The sequence below is a fragment of the Nicotiana tomentosiformis genome, chromosome 12 (assembly GCF_000390325.3).
Source record: "Nicotiana tomentosiformis chromosome 12, ASM39032v3, whole genome shotgun sequence".
NCBI classification, from domain to species: Eukaryota; Viridiplantae; Streptophyta; class Magnoliopsida; order Solanales; family Solanaceae; genus Nicotiana; species Nicotiana tomentosiformis.
The window spans coordinates 102,971,941-102,987,940 of NC_090823.1; the positions used below are offsets into that span (position 1 = coordinate 102,971,941).

Genomic DNA, 16,000 nt, shown 5'->3' on the forward strand with positions numbered 1-16,000 from the left:
CGAAAAATCAAACTACTGATGTTTTAAATTGCAATCTTTTGTTTTTTCTTTTTCAGTTTCAACTTAAATTTGGGTAATATCATTTGCTAGCCAAAAAATGTTAAAATATTATATATATATATATATATATATATATATATATATATATATATATATATCAACTATTATTATTAAAGCAACCAAAAATATACATTTCCCAGGTGCTGTCGTCGCAATTTGCCCAAATGTTATGTTGCACAAATATGACCGTTACAAAGGAAGCCAGGAGAGAGAGATATATACTTCTATTCAAAAATTTACATTTTTAACGACTCCACAATTGCTACACCGTAAGCCATTCCCTCTCTCTTTCTCTTTCTCTTTATCTTTCTCTTTCTTGGGGCATATACAGGCAGCAGAGGGGACATGGCGATTGCAGCGGAGACTCAGCCACAGCAACACAAGGTAACAATTTCTCACCAAATTATTAAGATAAATTTTATTTCCTATTAATTTTGTATCCATTAGGGGATTAGTCACGGAATTTTAGCCAAATTGACTTATCAGCATTCTCTTATGTTCGATTTCCATGTTACGATGAGCTTGAATTTGACGAATTTGTGGAATCCCTTTTGGAGTAATAAAGTTTTTTTTTCTTTTTCATTTCTTATTAGGAGGTAGACAATTATTTTTTCCGATTTCATGATAGGTATTTGGAACAAAATTTAGTATAAATTGGCAATTTTGGGGTGAATTTTCAGTTAACTGAGATCTAAGAATTAGGTCTGTGGATCAGGGATTTCCCACGGGAAATTTTGACAAGCTATAGAACAAAATGGACTTGTTGACTTTCTTTAGCTCTCTTATTCATGGTTATGGAATTATAAAAATTTTGCTGCTTTAACTTTGTTCTATAGAAATATATGCTTTTTTTTTTGTAAATTTTTCCTTTAGTAAACTGGGTTGATTACAATTATCAACTTATGCAGGGTTCTTCCGAGGGCGCAGTGGTGGATAACAAGAGATGGACTGTCAATGATTTTGACATTGGAAAACCTCTTGGAAGAGGAAAATTTGGTCATGTATATTTAGCTAGAGAGAAAAGGGTTAGTGCATCAGAGTTCCAGTTTCAATATTTTAGATTATTGGATAATTATTAGTTTCAGTTACTCAACTAATTACACTTTGCTAGTTGGTAATCCGACATATCTTTCATCCTCTGTAACGTTGTTCAATGGGAATTTGTCTAGCATGTGATCCTCATCATTCATCCTTCAAGGAAATCAAAGTTTTTTGGGTTATAAATAAAAAAAAGAAGTTATTTAATAGTACTACTTATTTTGATATTAGCTAAATTGCTACTATTGTGTATGGGAAAGTATTTGGATTTAAAAAGTCCTTTTCCCGTTGATCAATCGTTTTGGAATCCTCACATTCTACCTTTTTCCTGTCTCACTTCTTTATCTAAATTTAAGATTCACTCTACAAGTGACACTGTGGATAGTAAGCTTAGTTGTTTCTTGAAAACAGAGCAATCATATTGTTGCATTAAAGGTGCTATTCAAGAGCCAGCTGAAGCAGTCCCAAGTGGAGCACCAGCTTCGTCGTGAGGTTGAAATACAAAGCCACCTTCGACATCCAAATATCCTGAGACTTTATGGTTACTTTTATGATCAGGTAGAATTCTACAATCTAATGCTTTACTTGTTCAATTTGTGGACTGAAAAGAAGTTATAAGAGACTGATTATTGCATTATTATTGCAGAAACGGGTTTATTTGATTTTGGAATATGCTGCCAAGGGTGAACTCTACAAGGAGCTGCAGAAATGCAAATACTTTAGTGAAAGGCGTGCTGCAACTGTGAGTTCTTATCTTTTCTTTTTTCAATTAGGAGATGAAGAAAATTCGTGTCAGTTGGGAGAGCAACTAGAATTATATGGATCCTTAATATGTTATATGATTTCAACATGCTCTTAAATATACCTACTGTTATTAAATTGATCAAAGGTTTTAATTTGTTTTCTTGCGGCCATGGAACAGTATGTTGCATCACTCGCACGAGCCCTCATATACTGTCACGGGAAGCATGTAATACATAGAGATATTAAGCCAGAGAACCTTTTGGTTGGTGCACAGGTATTTATTAAGCATTTCATTTTATTCTTGCTTTTGCTGTAAAATGTGACTGAGCTTTTATTAACTTCAATTGCTCATGGTTTCTACTTTTAGGGTGAACTCAAAATTGCAGACTTTGGTTGGTCAGTACACACCTTCGATCGCAGACGAACTATGTGTGGCACTCTAGACTATTTGCCACCTGAGATGGGTATGCACGTTATACCAGATATAACTTCATGTTTGCATTGCCTGACACAAATATTCTTTTCTCCAAGTTGCTTTGTGCTAACCTTCACATGGCCTGCATGATTATTTATTAAAGCAAAGCCTAACTGAATTAAATTAGTGATGGTTGTTTGCTGAACATTGCAGTGGAAAGTGTGGAGCATGATGCAAATGTGGACATTTGGAGCCTTGGTATCCTTTGCTATGAATTTCTATATGGGGTGCCTCCATTTGAAGCAAAGGAACACTCAGATACATATAGAAGGTAAATCTTCTCAACAAGTGGAAACCATTAAGAGTTGCTTTATATGAGAAATGTAAAACTGAAAATCAAAAGAGATAAAAGGTCATATTTTTGGAAGACTTGTAAAGTTCACACACAAGGGAAATAGCTTGTAAATACTATTGCCAGCATAATCTTTGTGCTGATGAATAAATTTGTTACCATTCTCAAAAAATAAAGAGATGGTCATATTGGTTTTTGGATTTAGCTAGCAAAACAAGCAGTACCAAATGAAACATTGTTGCTGTTATTAAACATCCTGGTTTGTGATGGTGTGCAGGATTGTGCAAGTGGATCTAAAATTTCCTTCCAGACCGGTAGTCTCATCAGCTGCAAGGGATCTTATTAGTCAGGTTATTTTCAAAATTATCCAGCTGCTTTTCAATTTTGCTACACTTATGTTTCAGCTAGACTAATTCTTTAAATCAATATTATGGAATAGCAGATGCTAGTCAAGGATTCTTCCCAACGTCTGGCCCTGAAAAAGTTACTCGAGCATCCTTGGATTGTGCAGAATGCAGATCCTTCTGGTGTTTATAGGGGTTGAGTACATCTTCTCACAAGTTCCAATCTTGGGCATACTATTATTCTTTATATTTTTTAAGAAGCTTTTAAAACATTGCCATGTAAAATAATCAAGTTGCTCGCATGTTACCTGAAAATGAGAAGAACTACCTTACGAGTTTGTTATGTAGCCAAAAGTTTTTTGTTTTTTACATTCTTTTCTATATTTATGTGTATCTGTCATTCTTTTCTGGCCATTTGGATATTTGTTTTTTCAATTCCCCTAACGTGATCAGTAAAAAGCAATTAACTGAGTCACCATCCTACAAATATTAGTATTAGTTTGTTTTTTATCAACTGACTGAAAATATCAAGACTACTACACCTCAATCCCAACCCCAAACAAGTTGAGATCCACTACATGAACCCTCATTCAAGCTCAACTCATGTCATCATCATAACAAATACAAATAAAAATAAGTAAAAATATTAAAAATAATATTAAAGGTTCATTTCTAATAAAAAGCTGGCAATTAAAGAAAATACGTGCATCTCTTAGTTATATCTCGAGTTACATCATATGCTCTCTTTGGACTTGGCACTTCTAATTAGCCAAATGATCTTTTATTTCTGAGAGAGCGAGCGCATAACACATCTCATAACGCATCTATTGCTCATTTCTGCCAACGTCTCATTACAGATTTCAAGTGATATCCAGACACGTTTATCATTTATGTGCGCACCCATATTTCCTCACTATTTAAATTTTATTACAAAGTTTTCAAAAAAAAAGTCTAATTTAATTTCAGAAATTAGCACTCTAGATGAATTAGCAATTCATCTGTTACTGCCCACAGCTGAGGCAGACCCAAAAACTTTCAAATAAGTTCATGTGACTGTTTTATCTGGCACAATGGTAGGCATCAAAGCATCAAAAGTTAACAACAGAAGAACCACTGCACAGGCAAATGATGAAAACAAGAGTTACTTTAGTGGCATGTAAACTGTAAAGTGTGTTATTTCGTGCCGTCCTGGAGTCTTAGTGACCTGAGTTCTCATGTACATTGTTATCCCCATCCAACAACTGAGTTTGCGGCTGCTCCTCATTTTTAACCTCTTCAACATCTTTCGGGCACAAGAAGCTTGGCTGATTGGTTGACGAAAGAAGACGTGCCCACATCCTGTCAGTTATAACCACCATATTTTGCTTCTCGGTTATACGCTGCACACAAAAATGTTGGTTAAACATATAAGATGGTGCATCCATGGAAATAAGAATTCAATGGCTTTAAACCTTCATGGCAAATCAAATGCCCTTTTTGGAACCTGATAGTTTGACAGAATTACTTTAAGTTCCCCATTTCATGAACCAAATCAAAGCAGGTAGGTGACGAACGGAGGTGCTAAATACAGTACACTTGGAATTGTAATAGTGGTGTTCATATCGGTTATTATAAGTGATATTAGAAAAACAAAGATGCATTATTTCCCTAAATCTCGAAAAAAGAACAAACCACCCTGACCTTCCTTTTGAGGAAAAGACATGCATGAACTCCCCACTACAGACATGTAGAGACTAAGGCATTCAAAAACACTAATATACTTGTGGGATGCTTTTATTTTTTGGAAAGGAAAAGAAAAATTGATAAGGAAGTGGGATGCTTTTATTAATATCATAGAAATACATCTTTTTTCCAAATTAGAACAAAATTTTCCGGTAACTGGTTTAACATGTTGAAAGTCTCTGGAACAGTCTCTCCTGAAATTAGGAAAACTTGGGAAAAACTAAACAATGAGTCCAAATGTGCATATGGCCGGAGAAGTGATCATAAAGTAGAAAATAGAAAGAATTTAAGAAACAGTTGCATCCTTGACCTAAAATGAGAATTTCAGCTATTGACCCAGAAGCTGATAAAGAAAAGCACCTATGAAACTGAGCATAAAATGCCAGCAGAATGTTCTTAAAGGCACCCATAGCTCATGAGGTGTGTCTTCACATGTGCCTAGAGAAGAGCGGATGCCTAACTGTCTCGAGGCAGTCAAATGAGATGAAAAACCTGGGAGATTTTTCACCTTTTGCCAACTCTCACGTGCCTACTGCCTGGTTTTTTTCCAAATGCAAAAAAGAGGATGTTCGAAAGGGTAACCTTAGGATGTTTATTAGTAACCAACATCTTATGTGCATGTTAAGGAAACATGGAAATCATATGTTGTTTAGCGCCAAAAATTAAAAAAATAAAACATTGTGGGAGTAACCTAAAATTTTGAATTTTCATGGTTTTCAGTATTTTTTATACTTTTTTCCATCGTTAAGCAGTTTAAACAATTAAAGCCGACAAAATAATAATAGTTAAGATCCGCATGTCATTCACCCTTAACCCTTCAAGCCTTGCCTTACACATTCCCTTAGAGAGCTCTGGGAGTTTGGCAAAGTAGTTGTTATCACTAGCAGCGAGACCTCAAAAGTAGGACTCCGAGAGGTACAGGTATGGAAATTGTCAAGATCATGTCCGTCAAAATGACAGCCAAGATTCCAGAAGAAAGCTAAACAAGTGAACACAGAACAACTTACATTGAATGGAATATAAGTCTGGCGACCGTTGACAAGCCCCGAGGTGTAACCTGTGTACCCTGCCATTGCTCCATGAACACAACTTTGAGCAAGAAGCGTGCAATATACATTGTCAGAGGCATTACTTGGAACAGCACGAATCATGTAAGTGGGATCTGGAAAAAGCTTTAATTAGCTCGATATATTTCGCAACAAATCAACTAATTAAGATGGTTGGAATTTCATACCTATATATTTAAGAGTAATGGCCATCTTGGGCTTTTTAGCAAAATGATCCTACAACAAGAAAACAAAGCTGTGAGTATAACAGAAAACAAGACAACATAGATTCCTCTTTAATTCAACCCAACCGTGACTTTTCCATGGACTCTGCCATTTTCCACAGTTTCGGATAACGGCAATGTTTTAAAAGTGACACTAATGTAAGACTTCTGCAGATCGCTCATCAGGGTGCTTTGCACCATGAAGCTAGAAAATTTTCATCAGTGCAATTAGGCATTAGCTTAACCATAAAGCAGAACGTTCAACAAAAATGTTGTAGTTCCAGCCACTTTAAATCATCTACACCAACACACAATTCAGTTTTGATAGATGAGTAGATAACTGTAACATATTCAAGAATAAATACCTAGTAACAAATAAATTTGATTAATGCATTGGCTATTTTCTTTTAACTTAAATGGCATCGTCTTCATTAGAGGCATATGCCTATTAGTGTTAATGTGGTTATCATATGGTAGGAGTAATTATGTGGTACAAGTTCTTCCTCCTTATTTAAATCCGTAGATAAATACTTTCCATCTTTCTAGAAACAAGGTAGAAGTTGAACATTATACTCCTTTATTGGTTGGAATTAATTTGACATTTAGACTGCACCCAAGGGTGTGGCCTAGTGGTCAATGAAGTGGGTGAGAACCATGAGGTCTCAGGTTCAAATCCCAGCGGAGGCAAATACAAGGTGATTTCTTCCCATCTATCCAAGCCTTGGTGGATAGAGTTACCCGGTACCTGTTGCTGGTGGGAGGTGGCAGGTATCCCGTGGAATTAGTCGAGGTGCGCGCAAGCTGGCCCGGACACTACGGTTATCAAAAAAAAAAAAAAATTGACATTCAGACAATGAACATAGCACTACTGTCAAGACAAATCTGCATGCCCAAGTGGAGACAAACACACCTACAGACAGACGGGACAGGCAGATATTTCTCGGTTTAACAAGAACTTAAAAAGGGAATTCATGAGTTTTACAACCATTACCCTGATTTTCTGGGAAATCCACAAACCAACATCTTGGAGAAGCTTGTTCCCTGAAGCATCTTGTTCGTTTTTGGCAAGCGAATTTTCTGCTGCAAGAAGTTCTTGTCCTGCTCCTTCGGCTATCACAATAACCATGTGCCCATTTTCTTTGAGCCGTTTCTCGATGTATTCGTATAATCCACCATCTCCTTCAAGATAAAAGGGCGACTCTGGAATTAAACAGCAATCAACATCTCTGCTCGCCAAAGTGGCATACATTGCGATGAATCCTGCAACAAAAAATCAAGAAATTTGAAATAAGCCTGGAAAAGTTTGAAAAGAAAAGCATTGACAAAATAACTTTTCAGGGAGTATTATTTTATTGAAAAGCAACTTAACAGGGCATTGTCTCTGAGATCACTACAAATTATAAGTTATGCTCCACATGAAAATGATTATCCTAGAGGTTAGACAAACTCACTTTATTATTTTTTTACCTATTAATGCTTCAATCCATCTAATGACCAGCTTCTGCAACTACCAAAATGAGAAGAGCTATTTTCTTTTAAGAGCAAGATTAACTGACACTGTGTAAGAGATGTTATGCAGTAGAGACGAACAAAAAAATGCTCTTCATGAGAACTTGGAAAGAAACAGTCCAAGTTCTCCATGCTCTTCATGGCGGATAGTTTGGAAGGAAAGGAATGCCAGGTGTTTTGAAGACAGAAGCAGTCCTATTCAGAAGTTAAAGATGAATTGTATTCTGTTGTTTCACTTCTGGTGTAAGAAAAATTATGTGAATGATGAAGAATCGATTTTAGTCATCATAGAATACTTGTAAGAAGAACAAGGATAGGTTCTGGCTTCTTTTGAATCTGTAAATGATTACCAGCACAACCTTTGTGCTGGGTTTCTTTTTTTATAATACATAACTGTTACCTTTATCCAAAAAAAAAAAGGAATTTGGAAAGAAACTTGTCATAAGTCATAACTAGGCTATAGGCATTGTGTAATAAAATTTCAAGGTGCACAATACCACTATAGCGCCCCATTAGCTTCACCACACCAATACCATTCTCAGCACTTTCAGCTTCAACGTGAGCTGCATTTATGGCACGTTGAGCCTCCTCTACAGCAGTATCAAAACCAAATGACTTGTCAATGACCTGAAAACATAAACAAGTTTTATTTATTTTAATGAAGAGCTCTCTATTAACGTGAAATTGCATCGATCAAATACGAGTTGGAACTCTCAAAATGAGGCTTTTGAAGACATTACATCAAGTAATGTGCTGCGGAATACATTTATGTTTCCCACTTGCAAGAACATAAAACTGTACTTCCTGAGATAATTAAACTGTTTATTATATGAAATAAAGGAAAAAAATCATTTGGTATATGAAGAGATGAAAATTACAGGAATATCATTATCAATCGTCTTGGGGATCCCAGCAACAACTACTTTGAGACCACGCCGCCTAATTTCCTGCAAAATGGTAGTAGGATTCTCCAATAAGCTTCCCAGAGGATAAGTACTATTTCATCAAATGAAGTATTGAGTACACCCAAAACAAGGACCATATCATGAGTCAAAATCAGATGCTATGATGTATAAAGTGAACCATATACAAATGGCTGCTTCGCTACTATTGGCAATAAACACCTTGAGATCTAATTTTCGAAAACCATACGGAAGCCACATGAAAATTTCAAGAGGAAAGCAATCTCCTGGAAACTATTAGGCTGATATGCAAAGGCCACCCAAGTCATCCAAACTTAATAGAATTATATTGGCATATATAGTGTTCAAGAACTGAGTAAGATGTCGACATGTAATACGCGCAGTATAAGATAACTTGATTAAAGAGATTGTTAAGTGATTCAAAATCACCTCAACAACCTAATAAAAGAATTGGTTTTCATAACTTTTAGCAAAGAGTGTGAAAAGGCTCAGCACCATGAACACCTTTTGCCCTCTTATTTCCAGGAACTAACATACCTCATATATTACAGCTGCTCCTTTCTGAGTTCCATCACCACCGATTATATAAACCTGGACGAGTAAAAAACAAGTTATAGCCAGTCTAAATTTATTAAGTGAAAAAAACATCACTGAAAGACATTTTGAATGAGATATAAGGTTTGCCTCAGAGGACGCTGACTTGTGATGATAAAACAATTTCAACCCTAAAGATCATATAGTTTGTGACAAAACTCTCTCTCTCTCTCTCTCTCTCTCTCTCTCTCTCTCTCTCTCTCTCTCTCTCTCTCTACATATACACACACACACACACACACACACACACACACACATAAGGTCTTTTGCTTGAATAGAACATTCATGCTCACAGAAGCTCAACTTTCTTCGCCCCTAAAGAAGATTTTCATTACAAGTATGCTTCTTTGTTCATTAATAAGCAGCTTTTGCAGAAGGTTGGAAATATCATAGCTGAACGACAAAGGATGAAAGCAGAAAATGTATCTACCCATTTACCACACCTGTTTCTGTACAACATATCCCAAAAAAGTAACAGCAACACTAACAACACCTGTTTATGGACAATTTCGCACTAGAGGTACCTGATTAATTCCACGATCCTGTATGCTGTCAACAATCTTCGTGGTATCATGGCCTCCTCGTGATGTTCCAAGAATTGTACCACCACGTTTATGAATGTCATTAACAGTCTTTGGTGTCAAAGTGATGATATTCTTTGAATAGAAACCCCTGTAACCTCCCTTTGAAAAAGAAGTACAGTATCAGTTGCCAATGAAGTCCCATACAAACCTTTGCCAAGGGGAAGCTGGGAAAACAGAATTAAAGAAGTAAACACATACGGTGCAATCTCAATCTCCAATTGTCAAATGTTAATATTTAATAGTCAAAAAAGTCAAGACATAGCAATAGGGATCTGTTTTAATATCTTCACTTCCCACATGTAGCAAATTGGTGGCCTTTTACCAGATGTCACAGTAAATGATAAGAAGCAATCCAACAGAAACACCTCAATTTACAATATCTGGCTTACTCACTTTAGGACAATGCTTTCAAAGATATCTCAAGTCATGGAGCCCCCTGTGTTTTACATCATCAGTTTATGTTGGCCCACAACCCGAATCCAAAAGAAAATTTTATATGGCAGTACAAGAAGCTAGAAGCAACATTATTCCGTAAACTTTTTTATAATTTACTTGAAAGTTGTACATTGTTAGCATCTTAAACGCTGATGAATGACAAGTGTTGCTCTGACAGCATGCTGGGTTAAAAAGATTCTTTTTTTTTTTTTGAAATGATAACAGGTTTCATTGATATATAGATAAATCTCAGCGCCAAGATAGTGTTGAGAGAAAAGGTCCCTAGTTACAAGACTTCCAAAAACTAAGAGATTGATGAATAAAAACAAGTGGTGAAAAACAAGTCCTGTGGCATTTACAAGGACCCGATGAGATCAACCAGGGAATCTGCATCTTGTACTAAAGCTTCTTTACACCAAAAGTGAAATAAAGATATACAATTCATTTTAATCTTCTGTTCATGATTTGCTGAGTCTTCAAAACATCTGGAGTTCCTTTCCAGCCAGATAGTCCACCAAATGCATGCTGGAATGAGACTCCACCACCTCTTCTGGCTGCTTCCTGTAGCTAAAAAGTCCCAACTAGACAGCAAGTCCATAGTCTCTCTAGGCATCACCCAGCTTAAGCTTAAAGCTGCCACAATCTATTGGACACCTGACAATGAAGAAATAGATGATTGTTTGTTTCGATGGCCCTTCTGCACAGAAAACATCTGGAGCACAGAGGCATTCCTCTCTTCATTAAACTCTCGTGTGTCAGAACTCAGAACAGCCTGTTTGACCACTAGCCAGCAAAACACATTAACTTTTAAAGGGACCTTCAACCTCCAGATGTGCTTCCATATCCAAGCCTCTTGTTGCTGCGAACTTCTGTTTAAAACCTCATATACAAATTTCACAGTGAAAACTCCTTTGCTATTGTTTTTCCATAACAGTTTGTCCACTTGCTCAGTTGAACCTTTGAAGTTTTCCAAAAGTTTCAGAAGCTCAATTACTCTGATCACCTCCCAATCATTCAGAAATTTTCTGAATCTTAAATTCCAGCCTTGCTGACTCCAGGTATCAGCAATAGAAGCATCTGGCTGTTGCGCTAAAGAGTATAGATCACCTCCCAATCATTCAGAAATTTTCTGAATCTTAAATTCCAGCCTTGCTGACTCCAGGTATCAGCAATAGAAGCATCTGGCTGTTGCGCTAAAGAGTATAGATCAGGGAAACTGTCTTTTAGTGGAGTATTCCCTATCCAAACATCCTTCCAGAAGAGAGTTTTTGCACCATTGCCCACGTTTATGCATGAATTGCTCATTAGGTTTTGCCAGAGAGATCTAACAGATCTCCACACACTCACACCATAAGGGCTAGCCACTGTACCTGAGCTCCACTGGCCTTCAGTCCCATATTTTCCACATATCACTTTTCTCCATAGGGCGTGTTCCTCCAATGGGAATCTCCATAGCCATTTCATAAGTAGGCTCTTGTTATGCTGCCTCAAATTTCTGATTCCCAATCCACCTTCCTTCTTGCTAGTCGTGAGAGTTTTCCATTTAACTAGATGGTAGCCTTTTTTCTCTTTATTCCCATGCCATATAAAATTCCTCCTCAAAGCATCAATCTTTTTCTCAATACTAACAGGTAGTGGAAAGATTGACATCATGTAGGTGGGAAGGGAGTCTAGTACACTGTTGACTAGTGTGACCCTCCTTCCCAAGGACAGGTAATTGTTCTTCCACCTGGATAACTTCTTTTCACACCTTTCTAGAACCGCATTCCATATTTGCTTGGACTTGCTCTTTGCACCTAGTGGTAGCCCCAAATAGGTGGTAGGAAGAGATCCCACTTCACATCCTAGGGATCCAGCTATTCTTTAAGGATCTGTGACCTCATTAACTGTGAAAATCAAGGATTTACTCCAGTTCACATGTAAACCTAGAGGAGGCCATTGACTTATTGGTTAGAGCATAAGTACCCTAGAGGAACTTTCTTACTCGTGGTTAGAATGTCCCTTCAGTTAAAAGTGCCAGTTGTAGTTTCCTTTAACATTGTATCAAAGTTGAAGCCATTCCTAATGTTGGAGTACCCAATGTTGGGTCTCCCATGTTATAATCCACGCTCCACATGTCTAGCCCCTGCCATGTCGGCTGGAGTGTTAGAATCCCACATCGGTTAGTTTATATGTATAAGTTGTGTCTCCTTATATAGCCTTGGCCAATTCTCACCACTTGAACTACCTTTCGGGATTGAGTTAAACCCAAGGTTTATTTTTTAAACACTCGTAAAATGTCAAACATAACAACTTAATTATGCCTTAAGTTTCTTTAAGCATTAGTTCACCCCACCCCCCACCCCACCCCATTTTCTTTTGACAGCTAAAGTATTTCTATTCAGAGTTGAAGCAAACTGATGCTAAAAAAAAAGAATATATAAATATAAAGAAGTAAACTGATGCTATGGAAAGTTAAACAAGTACAAATAGATGCAACTGGATCCCCTCCCCTTGCAATCAACTAACTGTGCATACATCAATTACTTCTGTAAGAGGCAAATGTCTAATCAAGCATAAAGTTGAAGTTCAACCAACTCACATCTATTCCAAAGACTTTGCTGACCCCATACATATAATCAAGGCTATGTACAATTTCTCTGATCACAGTGTTTAGCCCTGGGCACAAACCACCACAAGTTACAATACAAGCACGAACATCATCCGAACTGAAGTACACCTGTGCATCAAGAAGCATGCTTCTCAGTGAAAAAAATTGCATTCATACTTCTACTGATTCACGGAAAAGAGAGAGAGAGAGAGGAGAAGAATTGCATCCTGCCCCCCTCTAGAGGAAAGTACATACCTTCTGACGTGGACCAGCCCGGCGGAAATGCACCCCTCTTGCACTGTCCTTGTGAACGACAACCTGGACAGAGATTTGAACATTACTTCAAGGAAGAGGAGGAATCAAACGAACTCTCTCTAATACAAGTTTCTCTGATACCTAAATGGAAAGACAAGCTAGCATATTTCATGAAAGAAAACATAATAACGCCCTATTAAGATTTCTTCGCTGACATCTCATCTCGGAAACTACAGAAAAGACTAAAGAATTGAAAAGGAGTGCAAACTAACCAGTAACCATTCTGAAAGAGTTAGATCAGCATATTGTTTTTCTGTACCTTTCAGCTATTTCAGCTATATCATGGAGTCAATTCTCAAAATTTTGACATATACTTCGATTTTGTTCATTATTTAAGCATTCCATTAATCCATTTCAAAATTTAAACTGTTTCCTGAGATGTCACTTTTGGCAAGGATGGAATAACAAAGTTTTCATATGTCAGACAGAACAGCTAGACAGGTCAAATTCAACAAAATATGGGATCTTCTGTTTTCCAAAACCAAGAACGATGTGAAATGGTCTTCTACTCTAGCTTTCGAGATATTCCTAAGTACCTTCTTTGAATCATCTGCACTATCAGGATAGCAAAATTTAGAGTCCTAAGACCAGCTTTCTCAAGATTCTATGTAGCTAAATGTAATTTCTCTCAGTATTTCAATTGTACATTGAAATGAAGATGGGTGTAAAAGAGTTTCTTTGCAGAGAATTTTAGACCCATGGAACAAGTTAAGAAGCAGGACTCGCCTTTTGGGGGACAGTATCATCCATGTCAACAAAGTACTGCCTGAAACCACAATGAAAGTTCATAAGTTGTTATGGATGAAATGCACAAATAATGAACTGTAGAATAACTGCAAGCATGACAAAAGAAATTTTTGATGATTGAACTCACTTCACAACTGAATATGCAGGATTTGACCGCAATGGGTTGTCATAAGTCTGGAATTGAGCAACAAGATGAAAAAGAAGGTCAATTAGTAAATATCAGCATCCGGTACAACAGAATGTCGGCAGTATAAAATAGGTAATTTTATTGTAATAAAATAGGTACCATCTATAAGAGACAAAATTGAACCGTCTATTGCCAACAGTAACTAAGAATAGTAAGTCAGTAAGGCTACATGCTAGCATGCAAGACTGCTTAAAAAGATGACGAAATGGAGCAATTCTTTCCAAAAGCAAAATACAGACTGCATGAGTTTCTCCAACCATACGATTGAATTGACAATAGGAAAGAAAACAAAGGAGAATGATGGCAAGGATATGGTTTTTTGTCTTAGAATTCGTTTATGGACCGAAGGAAGAACAGATAGAATAAAAGATAATTTCCTTTGAAGTGAACCAGATACTCTGCATTCCAACAAAATCTGGTCTAAGCACTTTTGTCCACAACAAAATTGCAGAAATCTCGAAAACGTTCTGTAAATGAGTGCAAGTTCACACGTCTAACAATTGTCCACCAACAACTGACTACAATAAAACAAACCCTAGTCTATGTTAACTTGATGTCTCTTGTTTGTCGACACAAAATTAAAATTTTAGATAGCATCTACCGGCTGTGCTAAGCACCAAACTGCGGACGCCCCAAAAACATCTTTTTACATAAATGCCAGTTCAAACAACTATTCATCCACCAACACGTCAGACTGTAGTGTGTGCCCTCATCAAGAAAGCTATGAACTCCTTCGTCTAGCGGACCACCTAAAACTTTCAGAGAACAGAACCAATATCTTAATTTTCATAAGCCTGTTTTACCTTTTATCTTTTTATACCAATGTTGTCACATAACAATAGAGCAGAAAATTCCCCTTTTCTTTTCATAAAAGGACATCTGATTGTACCTCCTAGTCCTAGGTTCTAACATACTTCGTCAATAGCCCCATTATCATTTCCCGCAGAGAACCTTACATAGTAAAATCCAGAAACTACTCATGTTCTGCCAACTGTGGGAGAACATGCGTACTTTATGGAACCATAATTCTGTATACAAGTCCATGACATTTATAAGTTATCAATATATTTCAAAAATGAATCGCCAATATTAGTGCACGGCATTAAGTTTACAACAACATAGAACATATTCCTAACTGTTATTCAAAAGGGAAAGAAAATGACAGAGGATACAATTTTTTCTTTTATTCCTTTTTAAAAAAATTGTTGGACAGGGTGGACGGATCAAGCTAGTCACGCTTTAACTTTCATTTTCTTTACTGTTGTAACTGAGAAATCCGTTGCTCCCTTCGAAAGTAAGGGGCGGAGGCAGAGTGTAGATATTATGTGTTAAGAAATTCACTAAATATGTACAATAACAACAACAATTAAGCCTCAGTCCCAAACAAGTTGGGATCGGCTATATGAATCCTCACTGACCCTGTTTCTCCATTTAAGCTCAATTCATGTCATCGTCATATTAAAAAATCCACTAAATATGTAACAATATTAAATTTTGAACAGAGCTACTAGCACTTAGGGGTTGCTGTCCTAGAATCACGAACTCATAAAGCTCAAATCTTGGATCCAGCTATGCTATAAGTAATGTCCCTTAACTCTACTCTTCACCACTTAAATACCATATACTCGTTCAACAGCTAACTCGTGAAGTTTGCTTACCACACATCCCGCTACAAGCTGACCCGACACCACCCTTACGAAAAATAAAATAAAAAATTGGAGAAGGTGGATCGATCAGGTGGGAGAAACAGGCAAACAGCATAATGATGCCATAATTAACAAAAACAACCAGTTGACATTATGAAATGAGAAATCAAACGAATAGAGATTCAAACATACATCTAAATACATGCATATTCAAAATTATTATTTAGACAGAGAAAAGTGAAAGGAATTACAGGAAGATCAGGGATGTAATCAGTCAAGTGAGGAACATCTTCAAGCACATAACCATAATCCCCTTTCACCACCTTCATCTGGTAATTACTCTCTGTACCCATCTTCGAAATATACAAAATAAATACTCCTTCAATGGAGATTTAAAGGGTATTCTGAAAAGAGAGTAACAAAATACAATAAGTTTATATGTTAGATTCGAGTCAACCGAAGAAAAGGGAGATTGGTTTTTTGGTTCATGTAAGAAGAAATTGGAATATAGTATAGTGAAGAAAA

General features: G+C 36.8%; 2 protein-coding genes across 2 annotated transcripts; one reads left to right on the top strand and one right to left on the bottom strand.

The window, feature by feature from the left end:
- The first annotated feature begins 201 nt into the window (after nucleotides 1–201).
- On the top strand, nucleotides 202–3,367 carry LOC104098422 (serine/threonine-protein kinase Aurora-2). The gene is made up of 10 exons (XM_033656703.2): nucleotides 202–329; nucleotides 392–444; nucleotides 969–1,085; nucleotides 1,510–1,656; nucleotides 1,745–1,840; nucleotides 2,021–2,116; nucleotides 2,210–2,306; nucleotides 2,471–2,588; nucleotides 2,887–2,959; nucleotides 3,052–3,367. The coding sequence occupies exons 1-10, from the start codon at nucleotides 230–232 to the stop codon at nucleotides 3,151–3,153; spliced, it is 999 nt and encodes a 332-aa protein (XP_033512594.1). The 5' UTR covers nucleotides 202–229; the 3' UTR covers nucleotides 3,154–3,367.
- Nucleotides 3,368–3,599: 232 nt separating this feature from the next.
- Nucleotides 3,600–16,000, bottom strand: LOC104098423 (ATP-dependent 6-phosphofructokinase 3-like). Its single transcript, XM_009605148.4, has 13 exons — nucleotides 15,727–16,000; nucleotides 13,770–13,816; nucleotides 13,622–13,661; nucleotides 12,836–12,898; nucleotides 12,572–12,709; nucleotides 9,496–9,654; nucleotides 8,915–8,968; nucleotides 8,333–8,401; nucleotides 7,952–8,081; nucleotides 6,937–7,205; nucleotides 5,910–5,958; nucleotides 5,683–5,837; nucleotides 3,600–4,332 (listed from the first exon to the last, which is right to left on the bottom strand). Exons 1-13 carry the CDS (start codon nucleotides 15,826–15,828, stop codon nucleotides 4,150–4,152), a joined length of 1,458 nt encoding a protein of 485 aa, XP_009603443.1. The 5' UTR covers nucleotides 15,829–16,000; the 3' UTR covers nucleotides 3,600–4,149.